Source organism: Tachysurus fulvidraco, chromosome 10 (assembly GCF_022655615.1).
Source record: "Tachysurus fulvidraco isolate hzauxx_2018 chromosome 10, HZAU_PFXX_2.0, whole genome shotgun sequence".
In the NCBI taxonomy this organism is placed as follows: domain Eukaryota; kingdom Metazoa; phylum Chordata; class Actinopteri; order Siluriformes; family Bagridae; genus Tachysurus; species Tachysurus fulvidraco.
The window spans coordinates 9,608,986-9,624,429 of record NC_062527.1 but is presented as its reverse complement, the minus strand read 5'-3'; the positions used below and the strand labels follow the sequence as shown (position 1 = coordinate 9,624,429).

The 15,444-nt window shown below is 37.3% G+C and overlaps 1 protein-coding gene across 3 annotated transcripts; it reads right to left on the bottom strand.

Annotated features, from left to right (window-relative positions):
- Positions 1–829: 829 nt before the first annotated feature.
- On the bottom strand, positions 830–14,514 carry bnip2 (BCL2 interacting protein 2). Of its 3 annotated transcripts, none has more exons than XM_027173272.2 (11): positions 13,564–14,514; positions 10,166–10,261; positions 9,893–9,966; positions 9,522–9,704; positions 8,130–8,312; positions 7,723–7,825; positions 7,385–7,516; positions 7,015–7,101; positions 6,795–6,893; positions 4,075–4,110; positions 830–2,531 (listed from the first exon to the last, which is right to left on the bottom strand). In XM_027173272.2, exons 1-11 carry the CDS (start codon positions 13,914–13,916, stop codon positions 2,483–2,485), a joined length of 1,395 nt encoding a protein of 464 aa, XP_027029073.1. In that variant the 5' UTR covers positions 13,917–14,514; the 3' UTR covers positions 830–2,482. The 3 variants fall into 3 exon arrangements, with proteins under 3 accessions (XP_027029073.1, XP_027029075.1, XP_027029074.1); XM_027173274.2 differs by lacking the exon at positions 4,075–4,110 and adding an exon at positions 3,578–3,630; XM_027173273.2 differs by lacking the exon at positions 4,075–4,110 and having other exon boundaries at positions 13,564–14,513.
- Positions 14,515–15,444: the final 930 nt, after the last annotated feature.

Here is a 15,444-nt window from a genome sequence, read left to right as displayed (position 1 = left end):
TATCATACTGTAATTGTCATTCTGATAACATCTTAGCAGCTTCAGGAAGAAAAGCAGACTTTGAATGAAAAAGAAATCTATTGTCTGAGCAATAGAGGTGAAGGCTTATATACCGAACTAAAGAAAAGTCCAAACCTTGAAGGCCCCAAAATTGCGCACTGAACATCAAGTCAGGAAATATTTCTACTGGCTATTTATCTAATATTTCTATTTCTACTGCCATTTTAAAGACATTTTAAAGTAAGGCATCAGACCTCGGCTTTAGGCTTTAATACCATTGTTCTTTCTTTCTTTAGTAGCATTGTGCAAATTTGTTTTATGTTCCTATTTAAGTGTACAGTGAGTGTTTATACAACTGCTAATCAGAACACGCTCATGTCATCTACTGGTTAAAGTGTAAAAATGCAGTTTATTGAACTATACTGAATTCATGAGTTGTCCTTCGGCTGCTCCCTGGACAGGGTCCCCATGAATCGTCCAATTCACATACTTGATTTTGTCACAGGTTTTTACACCGGATGTCCTTCCTGATGCAAGCCTGACTCTTGTGCTTGTGGCCACTAAGAGTTAAACCCTCAGTTATAGACTCAGCAAGCTGTTTAGAGTTAAATTCCTTGGTTTGTTCGGGTGAAGTAGAGGTAAGTAATGGCAGCAGCAGTAGAGAAAGATAGTAACTGGCACTTCAGGATGTTCACATGAAGATGCAGATAAGATTGACACAACTGACCTATATATTTATATTTTAAATGATTATCCACTTATTGTAATGTTGGTCATAACAGATAAAAAAATGTCAGATGGTTGATACAAGACAATTAAGAAACAATACTCATGTTTGTTGTGTGAATGTGAGTTCACAATTTAATGAAAGTGCTGTTTTTTGGTTAAACACCAAACCTAGCATAATATAATAGCACTTGTTTATTGGTATTATTGCGCTTTTAAACATACAACAGAAGATCAAAAATATCAGCAAACAGGTGGTACATTCGTTGGTCTGATGTTTGATAGAGAACAATCCAATGGGTATTTATCTCATGCTGCTTCAGTAGCACAACGATGCAGCAACATTGTACACAACATTTCAATACATCACGGAGAAAATAAGACAATTTGACTGATGACAGATGAAGAGGATTAGCTGAAGTTAGTAATCATCACAGAAGGGTAAATTACACAAAGATCGAAATCTAAATCAAAATTTATATTGACTAAAAGTAAAAATATTTAAGGTAATGCTACAGAAGCAGGCAGACCAAAAACCATAGACAAAAAACAAACAAACAAACAAAAAAAATCATACTTTCATGCAGTGAGAGAATGACCTTTAATATTACTATTTTCACTGCAAAATGAATAATGAAACAATTCCAAACACATGAGACTGATCTAAAAGCAAAGGGGATTAAGCAAAATGCTACTTTTATTATTTAGTGTCAACATCGTTCAAAAATATTTACCAAATTTAAGATGACTTGATTGTAAGTTAATGTTTTCAGCATTATCAGTCCACCTAAAATTCTACAGTTAATTTAATTATTTTATTTCCCAGATCACTTAAAAAACAAAAACAAACAAAAATGGGACAACAAAAGTATCAACCACCACTAAGAGTTAGAGAGTTGGCATTAGAAAAAACTGCCAAAACTGTGGTGTACATTCTTTCATAACCAAAGACAAACTGAGTGTATCATTATTTGGTGAAAAGTGGTTACCAATGTAATGTCTTAATATAATAAATATTCCAAATGTAATAACTTTAATAAAGACCTGCTTTATATACTAAAGTAACTGCTGTTTGCTGCTGGGACATAGAATCGCTTTAGAAAAGAGGAAGACATTTCTTGTATTGTTAAAGTTTTACTTGCAAGAACATAACACACACTGAACACCCATCCCAAATGTATACTACAGAGACAGCATACAACACAATATGTGACTATAAAGTGATCCATTTCTTGAGAATTGTTCCTAAGAGGCTAAGAAGAAAAGAACAATACTTTCCTCATACAGCATGTCTTATAACAAGTAACAAGTATGATGTGAGATTTCAGTAAGTCAAAGTAACACCATAAAGGACTGTCCAATGCAAAAAAAAATTATATTTATAGATCTATATAGATATATATATTAATCTTTTCTCCTTTATCACCATTAGAATATAAATATATTTTAAATGTAAAGTAATAGAGCATGCATCACCTAACTTGAAAACCAAGTGCCTTGAACATCAGGGAGAAGCAACAGAAATTATTGACAACAATGACAACTGCCTCCAAATTTATACATGTACATATTATAAAAATACTTGAAGCACAGCACTGAGATTTCAACTTGTGTTTGGCACACTAATACAATACAGAATAAAAGTCCCACCATGTAATAGGCAATAGAGTCTTGGAAGGCACATACTTATTTCCCCAGCTGAGAGACACACAAAAACCCACACTATTTTCATCCAACTCTTCTTTCCTCTTCACCCTCACTCTGCACCTCCCATCTCTCCTTTGCCATGCATTTCTTGGTCAATCCTAAAGAAGAAAAGGGTGAAGTTACAATGTCAGTAGGACGATTATTGATCAAAACAAATGCTATTCACCTTCCAGGCTTTATGCAAAAATCTTATAATACCACATGAATGAGGTTTGTGTTTAAAAATAGTCAGACAACAGCATTTACAACGGTCAAATGTTTACTGTCTTCACATTACAGCATTTAGGTTTACTAACTGCACGAAGACACAAAAACATATAACAGTGAGTGTTAGTTTTTTGATCAAGGGGTGTTTTATTTGGATTTGAGTTAAAGTGCCTTGGTATAAAACAAGTAGAGAATAAATAAATCGGGTTGGAAAATCAGACATGTAGGAAAATTAGACATGAGTTACATGGACCCTTTTCATGTGACTGGTATTGTGTATTGAAGAACTCTGTTGACTTTAAATTAAATTCAGATTAGCATCAGAAATGAAGAGTAAGTTTTAAGAGTGAGATTTTTTCTACATGTGAAATCTAACATGAAATAAAGTGTATGGAGCAAAATCAGTCTATTGGCTGTCACACTTGTCTAACTCAAAGCACATGAAAAGGGTCAATCTTTTACAATAACAATGTGCTTAGACAAAATATTCTGATTAATCATGAGCTTAGAATAACAAGCAATTTCAGTGTTCGTTGCATGACGGTGAATAACCCTTCTGAATTTACATTAACATTTTTGGCATTTGTCAGATGCCCTTATCCAGAGAGACATACTTTTGTTTTCTTCTCATTTTATACAACTGAGCAATTGAGGGTTAAGGGCCTTTCTCAGGGGTCCAGCAGTTGCAGCTTGGTGGATTATACAAGATTATTGCAGTACAATAACATGAAAGACAAGTTGAACTGGAAGGTCTGCACAAACTACATGTCTACAACTTCCTGTACAAGGCTGGGTAGAGCTGATAAAAGGTGAGGCATGCAAACCGGTTGTGAAACATGCATTTCAAAAAAATGTTACAGAAAACCAACAGACACCATTTGTGACTAAAGTCCTTAAATCCATTCCCTTTAAGAGAGAATTTTGCTGCTGTACATACCATTCAGTCTACACTTTACATTGTGGAAATGAGGTCAGCATCCAAATCTGTATCTTTTGTTCAGAGAAAACATGGGCATGGTGATAAAAATATACATTTGATGGGAATGAGAGACAAATGAATTCCAGATATTGTCATCACTCCTCCCTCAACTGTCCGCACTGTAAATATTTTTGGCCCCTATAAGAAATTCTGTGAAACTAGTTTATATTATTCATTGTAAATGAAAAACTAAACTGAATAGATGAAAATCTATCAGTATTTAAGCTTAAAAAAATTAATATTAGAAACAGCATTGCTTAAAATCAGGGAATCATCCATCATAAACAAACATGCAGTGCCTGGACATAACAGTCAGCAGTTTATCATCCAGCAGCAAACGTCACATGCGTGGTTATTTTTGGTAATGTTCCTCAATACAGTAAGGGTTAGTTTGTGCAATGCAGGTAATTGACATGGAGACTTAGCAAAAGCCCTGGGGTGAATTATACAGATACCTTTTACGGGTTTTCCTATTTTTTTCTTCATCAAACCTTAGAAGAAGGGCAGGGAGAATGGTTAAAGTACAAGAGAGCTTTTTAAGGTTTAAACAGCCAACAGCAGACAATCATACACTGTACAGTCAAAAAGAGACGTGCTTTAAGCTCTTGGATGCAGACAGAACTCATGTTAAGGTATTACAATGCTATAAATATAACGAAGGAAATGATCAGCTTTTACATTTTCAGGTCATCCCTATGGTAATCGTATATTAAAAAGTTTGCACTCTATTTTATCCTTCACTTTCATGCTGCTGCTGCTATTTGTGCTACTACCTTTGCTCAACAAGGTCAATGTCAGCACTCACAGTGAACTGATTGCAGATGTCATCTCCTGAACAACTTTCCAGTCAGTCCTAAAGTAGGTGGGACTTTCGTGACATGTCATGCCATTTGAAACCTGCACTAATCTTGCAGGTTTTTTGTGCAATTTCGTTTTCGCTTTTAGTCAATTACGTGCCATACAATTATTTCCTTCTTCAGAAAACTGTCGTAACCAGTATGTTTTACTTGAACAGTATAACTGGGTTTGCCTGACAGTGCAATCCAAAATTCTTGATCATACAGCATGAGCTCTTCATCATCCATGTGCATCACAAACACCTGGGCCTAATGACCTCTTTAGAGTGTAAGAGCAGAACACATCAACTAGTTGGAACTAAAGGTAAATTCTGCTTTAAACTCTCCACAATTGTCCCGGTCCCCAAGAAACACTCCATCACTGGACTAAATGACTACAGGCCTGTCGCTCTGACATCTGTTGTCATGAAGACCTTTAAACAGCTGGTATTGGCCCACCTAAAGATTGTCACAGAACAGATGCTGGATCCCCTACAGTTTGACTACCATGCAAACAGGTCAGTGGACGACGCAGTCAACAGTCAATATTACTGCACTACATTCTGCAACACCTGGACTGCCCAGGGACATAAGCCCGGATTCTGTTTGTTGACTTTAGTTTGGCTTTTAATACTATAATTTAGGAAATTCTTCACTCCAAACTCCTAAGGCGCACTATACCCCCTTCCATTTGTCAGTGGATCACCTCCTTCTACACTAATGACTGCACTTCAAGTGACCCAACTGTTAAACTCCTGGGGTTTGCAGATGATACTACGCTCATCTGTCTCATCCAAGATAGCGATGAATCTGCATACGCGAGGTAAAGTGGCTGGTGCTATGGTGCAGTCAGAACAGTCTGGAGCTAAACACCCTCAAAACTGTGGAGATGATAGTGGACTTTAGGATAGACCCCTCAACACTACTCCCCCTCACAATATCCAACAGCCCGGTGTCATCTGTGGAGGCCTTCAAGTTTCTGAGCACTACCATTTCCCAAGACCTGAAATGGGAGTGCAAGATAAACTCTATCATCAAAAAGGCCCAGCAGAGGATGTATTTCTACGTCAATTAAGGAAGTATGGTCTGCCACAGGAGCTGTTGATGCTGTTCTACACCGCAGTCATAGAATCTGTCCTGTGCACATCCATCAGCATCTGGTTTGGTGCAGCAACAAAACAGGACAGAAACAGACTGCAATGCATGGTTAGAACAGCAGAAAAAATAATTGGCGTCCCCCTGCCTACTCTCCAGGACTTGTACGATACAAGAACCAGAAACCGGGCAGGGAAAATCACTACTGACCCGTCACACCCTGGACACAACCTCTTTCAGCTCCTCCCTTCTGGCAGGTGCTACAGAACATTGCTTACTAAAACTGCCAGACACAGGAACAGTTTCTTTCCCCAGGCCCCTTATCATCCTGACCAACAACTCACCATAATTATATTCACTGCTTCTTATCATCAGTACTGCATTATCAGGACTGTCAGTCATCAAATCATCTGTATATTACACACTACTGCTGCTGTATATTGTACAAAAAGCATAATATTGCACAATATTGTTATTTGCACTCCCACACTTTATGTACATTACTGATCGTTCATATTCCATATTCATATTTTTATACATTTTATTCATTCTATATTCATATTATATACTCATTATGTCTATATTGTATCTCATTGTCTGCATTGTTTTCTTGTATAGTATAGTGTTATTTATGTCTGTACCTTTGAGAGTCACAAACTGCTGGAAACAAATTCCTTGTGTGTGTCAACACACTTGGCCAAAAAATCTGATTTGCTACATGCTGGACATCCCACCTTCTGAGGAATGTATATTATGTGTATTACTGAAAGAGATGCCACTAGAGGGAGTCTGGGCTATTTGTGCTACTACCTTTGCTCAACAAGGTCAACGTCAGCGCTCACAGTGAACTGATTGCAGATGTCATCTCCTGAACAACTTTCCAGTCAGTCCTAAAGTAGGTGGGACCTTCGTGACATGTCGTCATGCCTTTCGGAACCTGCGCCAATCTTGCAGGAACTCAGCAAGAAGTATTTATAGCCAACAAACATCAGACATTTATAAAGTTTTTTGTGCAATTTCGTTCCCATGTGTAGTAGGTATATAAAGGAATAATAATAAAAACCCACTTAACTACTTGATATAAGCACTTCATTTTGTAGTAAGGTCTTGGAAGGTGTGACAAACAAAATGACTGTCTAGGCATCCAGATTATAATCAAATGCATTTCAATGTCCCTCTAACTACAAAAAAATTACTACATTAATTCCAAAAAAGGAAAAACAGCTCTTATGAAATTTACTTACTGCTTGATGCAATCTGGTATTGACACATATTCCATTGGCACAAGTTCAGCGAGGTCTGCCAGACTGTACACAAACTTTATTTTTTGGCTAAATTTGGAACTGAAGAAAAGAAAAAAACAAAAAAAAAAACGAACAGACAAATTGAAAGATTTTTTTTTAAGTAAATCATATTGTGTATAAAGTAATGTGATTCACTGACAAGCCAAGAATTAAGACTGACCTTATAAAAGGTTTTGTGATGGTCAGGAGTGTTCGAATGAACCAAGAGGGATGGACAATAATCAAAGACTTCAGATTCTTCCTTAATCTAGAAGCATGAAAATGGCAAATCTCAACAAAAAAAAATATCAAACAAACATAATAGAAAAAATAAACATTTAAAATATTGTTGAAATTGTGAGGACAACCAACTGACACAAAAAACAATGCAGATCCCAGCAGCATTATTAGTGCATCGTCTGCTCAATATACATTTACATATTGATTCAAAGTTCTTTTCTAAACTGATAAAAAATTTTTTTTTTTTTAAACGTTTTTAAAACTTTTTAAAATACATCATGACCCAGACTGAATGAATCAGCAGAACTCACCTCCGGTCTATCTGTTGATAGCACTTCCTCAGCCAGCCTACACTGGGCATCTTTCGGCGTGAAGTGGCACCATTCAGGTACACGATCATGTAATTCTCAGCCACCAGCAACTCCAGAGTGCCTATTACATACCTGATTCCAAAAGGATAAGTATTATTAAATTCTTAGCAGTTCTGTGTCATTTCTCCTATTTGCTGTTATAAAAGAATCTTTGCTACCAGTCTGCTTCATATATGCTGATAAAGCAAAGACCACATGAAAGCTAGCTGCCTTTTTATGTCAAATGGTTCATCAAAAAAAAAAAAAAAAAAAAAAAAAAAACCCGAAGGTGAACTCACTTGAAAAGATGGTCCATGATGTATCTGTAATTTGGTTGATTGCTCTCGGGCATAAAGCAAACAGCAAAGACGATAATAGCATTTAGTCCATCTCCATAGTAACCTATAAAAGTAGGAGGAATGTCTGAACAAACAACCCTTACCACAGAATGAATTAGCAATCGCACATTATAGCAACATAAGCCATTTGCCAGAGGGCAGCAGACAATGATCAGACAGAAAGGCTACAGCATCTCTGATAACCAATGCCTACAACTGTGGTGAGCGGAAAAGCATCTTGGAATGCACAGCACCTCGGACTTTGAGGTCCTACCCAGTATTAGTATAGTATTCCTAATAAAGTGCTCATAGCTTTAGAACTGAGCTTGCTCTGACCTCAGTTATCCTAACCAGGTAATATTACTGACCACCATGACTGATGACCCTTTTGTAGGGCTCAATGGCCCTCATATCGACTCGGTGGTCCTGCTCCCCAATACGAAAGATCCTCCAGCGTCGGCCATCTTCGCGCTCATCATATGCTGAATATTCGGTCACTGATTCCACACCTTTTTGCAGCATGTCAGTGTTTTTGGGTTTTGGGAGATCATCTAAAAAGCAGGATAAAAGAGTCAGAGACAAACATCTGTGCATTTGATTTCTCCTGTGGCTGTTTTCTCCAGTAGTTACTACATCTTCATAAATCACTGCTGCTATTGTGCTCTACAAATAAAAGCAATCCCTAATGCAAAAGTCAAATTCCTCCCACTTAGAAGATTACTGTACTGAGAAGCCAAGCAGATATGATTTTTTATTTATATATATATATTTTTAAAAAAGGCCTTGATTGTTTCTAGTCTATAAATTGTATGTGCTAAGGGGAAAACTCTTTGTATAAACTTGCTTTCTCTTACAATCTGCTTACATCATTTATCTAAGAAAGGTTTTACTTGCTCAAACATCAGCTACTAAAAAATGAAACTTGAAAGTTCAAAGTAAGCACTAGTCAAACTTAGACAATTTATCACCTGAGAAGGATTTCAGACGAAATGTTAGAATTCCTAACGTAAGCCTCTGAGCAAAAAAAAAAACCTAGTGTCAATATATTGAGATTTTAAATAAAATTAAATATAACTGCATTTACAGACTTTCTTTAAAAAAATGTTCTGCAAAATTGAATATTTTCTGTTAAAAAATAACACAGAAAATACACCAACTGTTACTATGAACTTATTCCATGAAATTTACTGGGTGATTCACAAATGCTGATTAGGAGGCATGCAACAAGGATACATTCCGACAACAAAACGTAAAATAAACAAATAATAATATAAGGACCACTGAATAAACTTGGAATCATTCACAGTGCTGAATTTATCAACTGAAGAAAAATTCAAAATAATGAATAAACAATTAAGAGGAATGTGCACAATCAGCTCGGTTGAGATTTCACATTAACAGTCACCCAGGAAACCTTACCAAAGAGGGCAGGCCAGAGGCCTACTCCCAACCACTAGGAGGAAACAATCCGTCCAGGACAGAGAGAAGATGGCAGCAAGAGTGGAAACACAAAACAAGAACACTATTCAACCATGAGGTAATATGTAAGGGCTTCCTGGACTCACTTTCCTGATGGGAGACCACTTAAGAAATGTTGCAGGCCTAAAGGAGAACGGCAAGAATGCCTAAGAGCTTAAAGCAATACCTACAGCTAGTAAGGTCAACCAGGTGTATTAGCAGCTCTTTATTTATCTTAAGAGAATCTTAAGATGCAGGCAGACCAGAGAGGATATAAAACACATGTCTCAGTCTATTCTTACCTTCCCATTCAAATTCATTGCTGTTGTCTGACGGGGTGTCCATGCCGTCCAGGTCCAACTCTGTGCTTTCATCCAGCTCGTCGGAAAGCACAGAGCCCTCACTACGATCGAGGTTCAGACTGATATCTGGGGCCAACAATCTCCGCTTTGTGTTCTTGGCATTGCTCGATTCATCCTGTGGACCTACAGAATAGTTGATAAAGAAGATAAGCAATAAGGATACTTAATATTACACCTGAAAAGGATGCAATGGCTGTCTGATGTTATGAAATTGCATGCATGGCAAAGCATTTTACAAGAAAGAAAATTGTACACATTATTTAAAAGTTAGACAAAACATTTTGGCAATATACAGTATATATGGCCCATACCAGAATCTTCCTCTCCAGGTGTGTGGCTGAAGAGATGTTCATCAAGCTGAATCTCCCCTTCTTCAGGTAGTGGTCTTCAAATTCAGTAAGAAATTAAACTTATAAACTCAGATGTGATACAAAATATGTGTTTAAAGTATAGGGCTCCATAGAGGGCACACAAGGTACAAATAACATTGTGAACCATCCATTAAGATTATATGTACAGTACTTGGAAAACAGTAATGTAAACAATCTAAATGCACCTTCATTTAACATTTGGTAGTTAATTACCTGGGGAAGTCCTCATCTTGCCACTCTTCTTTGAACTCCATTCCTTCCATTCGCAGTCGAGCCTCTGTTGTGTTGACTGACTCCTGTCGATCAAAACTAAAACACAAAAAAATACAATAACCAGAGAGCCAACCTGGCTTTGAGAGATAGTTCCCTTCCTTTGAACCAGAGCTTTTGTTGCCGTTAATGTCTGCGGTTTAGCAGGTCATTCAGACAAAGCCTAGGCTTGCTAGGAGTCACTGCTGCTTCCCCACCTAAATCAGGTTAAAATCAAGTTACGGCTTCCTAGAAAGACTGATTGATTTAAGCGTCCCAGACTCCAAGAGACATGGCATTAGTGCAATCACTGTGATCCAAAAATTACTTAACTACAGACAGGCAAGTGCTGACACACACGCAAGCTTTAGAGTCTGTACAGTCTAAAGGGTGTAACAAAGAATCATACAAACTTCCACAGTACTTCATGAAAATTACGATTACATAAAAGTTAATGAGAATTTATTATTTAAACTTTCATCTCGTTAATTTATGAAAAGACCATCAAAACAAATCCTTCCTCACAGTTGCATATTTCTGCAGGGTGTTGTAACTGCAGCAGTTACAAAAGACGATTAACATATTTGGAAGTTTTGCTGTTTGGAATTAAAGCAATTATAGTTGCATTGTGCTGCTTGTAGGATGCAGTAGACTATTTCTAGGATGCTCAGCATTGTACAATATAAACTTTATGGATGTGATATCTGCTACTATATGCTGATTCACACCATCGTTGAATGGTGAGAGAATGAGAATTTTTTTTTTTAATTCACTCTTGGTTTAGAGTTTGCTAATTCAAAGAATGTTTGTGACAAGACATATTTTATCATTTTGACAAACACATACATTTTATAGAAATCATAATTCCTTGAGTGTTTAATATTTACACACAACTTGAAGAATACTACTAAATCCCATCTTAGTCCATTTATAGGTAGGAACAGATGATCCAAAACCTCACATGCCTTATAAGTATGAAACATATAAGTTATAAGTATGAAACATAAAAAACACACCCACATAACAGCTGGTGCCCTTTAAAGGTGGTCCTCAGATGTGAGGATGGAAGAACACTAACACTGGCTTACTGTCTCACACAGCTAATTATCATGCCATCCATGTACACCATCAGGCACACTGTCAATTCTGGTAGAGATTAAAATGAGGCTGATTACAAACCTTTAACAACAGCACCAGCACCATATATTATTAACAACAGCACCACCACATATACCAAGTCTATGTTTTTCTTCGAAAAGCAATTCTGAACAGCAGTGAGTGCTGTAAGATTCAATCAAAATGCTATTATAGGACAAACATTTTATCTTATAAACCCTGTTTAATAATTATTTTTCCTCTCATGCAGCAATTCAGAGGTTGATTCTTGATGTTTCTGTGATCTAAGAGAGTACAGCTACATTTCTAGAGATTTCTAATTTTGTATTTATAACATACGCACTACATTTTTGCCATGATTTGTTCCGTGTTTTTGTGGGTTTTACTCAACATGTTCGAACTGGATCCAGACACCCTGTATATTTCAAACAGAAACGGGAAAGTCAAGTAAATAAATAAAACATTTATGAACATGACACTGAATAAAAAAATGTTGTTACTATGGCACAGCAAGTCATAGCTGATCTCCAATTAAAAAACACTAAAGAGGCTGAAGTTTTAACTCAGGGATGTTAACAGTTCACAGACTGCAGCTATACTGAAGAATTATAACAGTGCACCGCAGAAACACATACTGACACTTGTCACAAATATGCATATAGGTCAAAAGCTGCATACACGTTTGACAGTCTACATGATAAAAAACCTGTGCATCTGCAAAAGCGCATTTCTATACCTTTTCCAGTATGATCATGGTATCTTTCTAAAGAACAGGTTCCCTGCTGTACCCAGTCTTGCATATGTTAGTGAATTCCCTGCTTTAACACATCCGGTTCAGTAAAATAGTTGAAGTGATATGATTTTTAAAAGGCCACAACTATACTTCTGTGGGCAGTAAATATAAGGATTGGACATGTATACAATGCAGTAACATGAACAAAATGTAAAAATGTTTCAGTGTTCAGCAAAGTAGTGCTCCACCATAGTTTTAGAAGTTACTCATTTAGTTCAAATATCCAATATAGATTCATGTTCTGAGGCTATCATGAGCACAGGCTCACCTAAACTGGACAGCTAAAGATTAGAAAGAAAACAAAATCTAATATGTCTGCAAACATGATAGCCTCAGATTCTTTTTCTTGTCTGAATGGAGTAGAACCTGATGTGGGCTTCCACTGCTGAAGCCTATCAACCTCAAAGTGTGACATGTTGTGCATCCTGTGATGCTTATATGCTCACCACAGTTAAAGAGTGTTTAGCCTGCACTGAGTCCACAGCTTCCTTACAAGCTGGAATATGGAGGAGAAAATTTTTTTTCTCTCATTGTGCTATGGTGTTTATGTAACAAATTAAGGTTTACTATAAACTTCCTGTCAACTCAAACCAGTCTGGTGATTGTCCGCTCTAATCAACAATGTTTTTGTCTGCATGCCCTACGTTTCCAGGATGAATATTTTCTTTCGTCTAAGAGCATCACCCTGCCCTGTGATACAGCATGAGCAGCAGTTCAGAAATATGTGGTGGTGACTCTGAATTGGCCAAGGCAAAATAAAGGTAAAAAATTCACGAACTTGTTGACAGACTCAAATGGTCATCTAAGATTACTTTTCTCACTCTGCCTTAAGCTTATACTTAGAGAAAATGTCTACAAAGGTCAAGCCCCAGCACAGCCAAGCTGCCACTGCTGGGCCCTTGGGCAAGGCCCTTAGTCCGATCTGCTATAGGGGTGCCGCACCATGGCTGACCCTGAGCTCTGACCTCAACTTCCAAAAAAAAAAGGCAGAGATATGTGAAGAATAGAACTCTACTGTGCTGTAATGTAATGTGTGGCAAGAATAAAGACTTTGAATTTTTCTTCTAAATGGTACATCTGTAGTTATGGGTAACCCTTTAACTCCTAGCATGGTGCCTCAATTTGGTAACTTTACAACATATTTTATGCACTGCAATACCTTTTAAAGCTTTATTCTTACAGTTTATCTATTATTACGTATATCCATGTAAAACATACATATTAATGGTACAAAAGTTTCAATCCAAGCCTCAATAACCTAAATAAATAGGCCTATAAATAAAGACTTAAATGTGCTCTAGTTTATGTTGGGACCTATATGACTGTAAAACAACAACAACAACAACAACAACAGACAAGCGTATTATTGCACACAGTTAAATCACGTCTATGAAGTAATCCTATGATGAGTGTTTTGGTGATGCACCCTATAGATGAGATGACTGACTCTTACCTGCCATTGTGTTCCAGCCCAGAGTGCGCGTGCGGAAGCTTCACTGGGGAGCTGCACTGTGTCGACTCCTCACTTTGCCCTTTCGGTGAACTTTCTTGCACTCCTTCTGTTTTGCTCGGACTGGGTTGGGGAGGTCTATCACCATTATCCAGAGAAGTCATTCGGTCTGTGGCTGTGCAGTCCGCTGTTACTGCGCTCTCGGCAGTTCCTTGTTCAGCGACGCCACTTGACTTGTTTTCCAGCGTCGCACTAATTCCGGGTGTGTCTGATTCACCACTGCTCTTATTAATAACCGCATTATTTTTGTCCGTCCTGTTTAAACTCCCTTCACTCTCGGTCGCATCTGTAGCCATGAGCGAGCTGGACGGGCGTTAATATTTAAGCAAAACAGCGGCGAATAAGAAGAGCAGAAGTTAAGGAAGCGACACCAGCCCTCCTGGCCAAAACAATCCAGTGTGACCAGCTAGCTTAGCTTAGCTTAGCTTAGCCTAGCTAATTAGAGTTAGACTGGAAAGAATTCTTCAGCAGGCCTACCAGCTAGTTAACTAACAATAACACTGATTTTAGACTGTAAACACTTATGATGAACTTACTCGGAATAAGCATGTCATGTGATATCATGTGATATATAAAACACGCAGTTTTACAGTAAAATCCCAGTATCCTGCTTGTTGAGCTACTTTTCCGTCTCTTCCGTCCTGCAGCAGAAATGTTGACGCCGCTTCAGCCGGTCAGTTAGTCAGCTGGTATTCGAGTAAACTGCTAACGGACAGGAAATGACAATTAAAGCAAACTGAACAGCAAGTTCTCCGAAACCCATGCGGTCAAAATATTACACAGATTCAACAAATGTGTTTTATCTTTAAGACATTATTCACTGCTGGACGGAACAGGAGCCGCACTGAATCTCCCATATCCTAAAGCTCGACATCTAAACGACACAGAGCCATAATAAAAGTGTGCGGCGTTTACGCCAAAACAAAAGTCCCTCACCATATCAGTATACCTTACTATACCAGTTTACCTCACCATACCAGTATACCTTACCATACCAGTACCATACCAGTATACCTTACCATACCAGTACCATACCAGTATACCTTACCATACCAGTACCATATCAGTATACCTTACCATACAAGAATACCTCACCATAACAGTGTACTGTACCATAACAGACAGTATACTTCACCATACCAGTATACCTTACCATACCAGTACCATACCAGTATACCTTACCATACCAGTACCATACCAGTATACCTTACCATACCAGTACCATATCAGTATACCTTACCATACAAGAATACCTCACCATAACAGTGTACTGTACCATTTCAGAATACCTTACTATACCAGTATACATTACCATACCAGTTTACCTTACCATACCAGTATAACGTACCATATCAGTATACCTTACCATACCAGTATAACTTTTCCCAGTCTAGCAATAAGCTTTAACAGTTAAACAGTGCTAATCCCTGAGTTTAGCTGTCCAAAATCTCCAAAATTACTTTCACCTTTGGGAACAGAAATAGGTAAACAGGTTATGAGAGTGCCTAAGATAATTTTTTTTAATAAATAATAAAATATATAATAAATATATAATAAATAATAATAATAATAATTTTAAAATATACATTCATTTTATACAAAACAGCAAACTGACCACTAAAATATTTTCCTCTATCTTTGTCAATGCTAATAAATCTCGAGCTGACTGTATGTATAAGGATTTAAGAGTCATTTTGATGAAAATATAAGATTCATTTAGTCATTTAGTAAACATACATTATAGGAATTGTTACTTGATTGTTTTCCCCTGAGTTTTCAAGAAAAAAGGATGGAAAAAATTCACAATTCTAATTGGTCCATTGT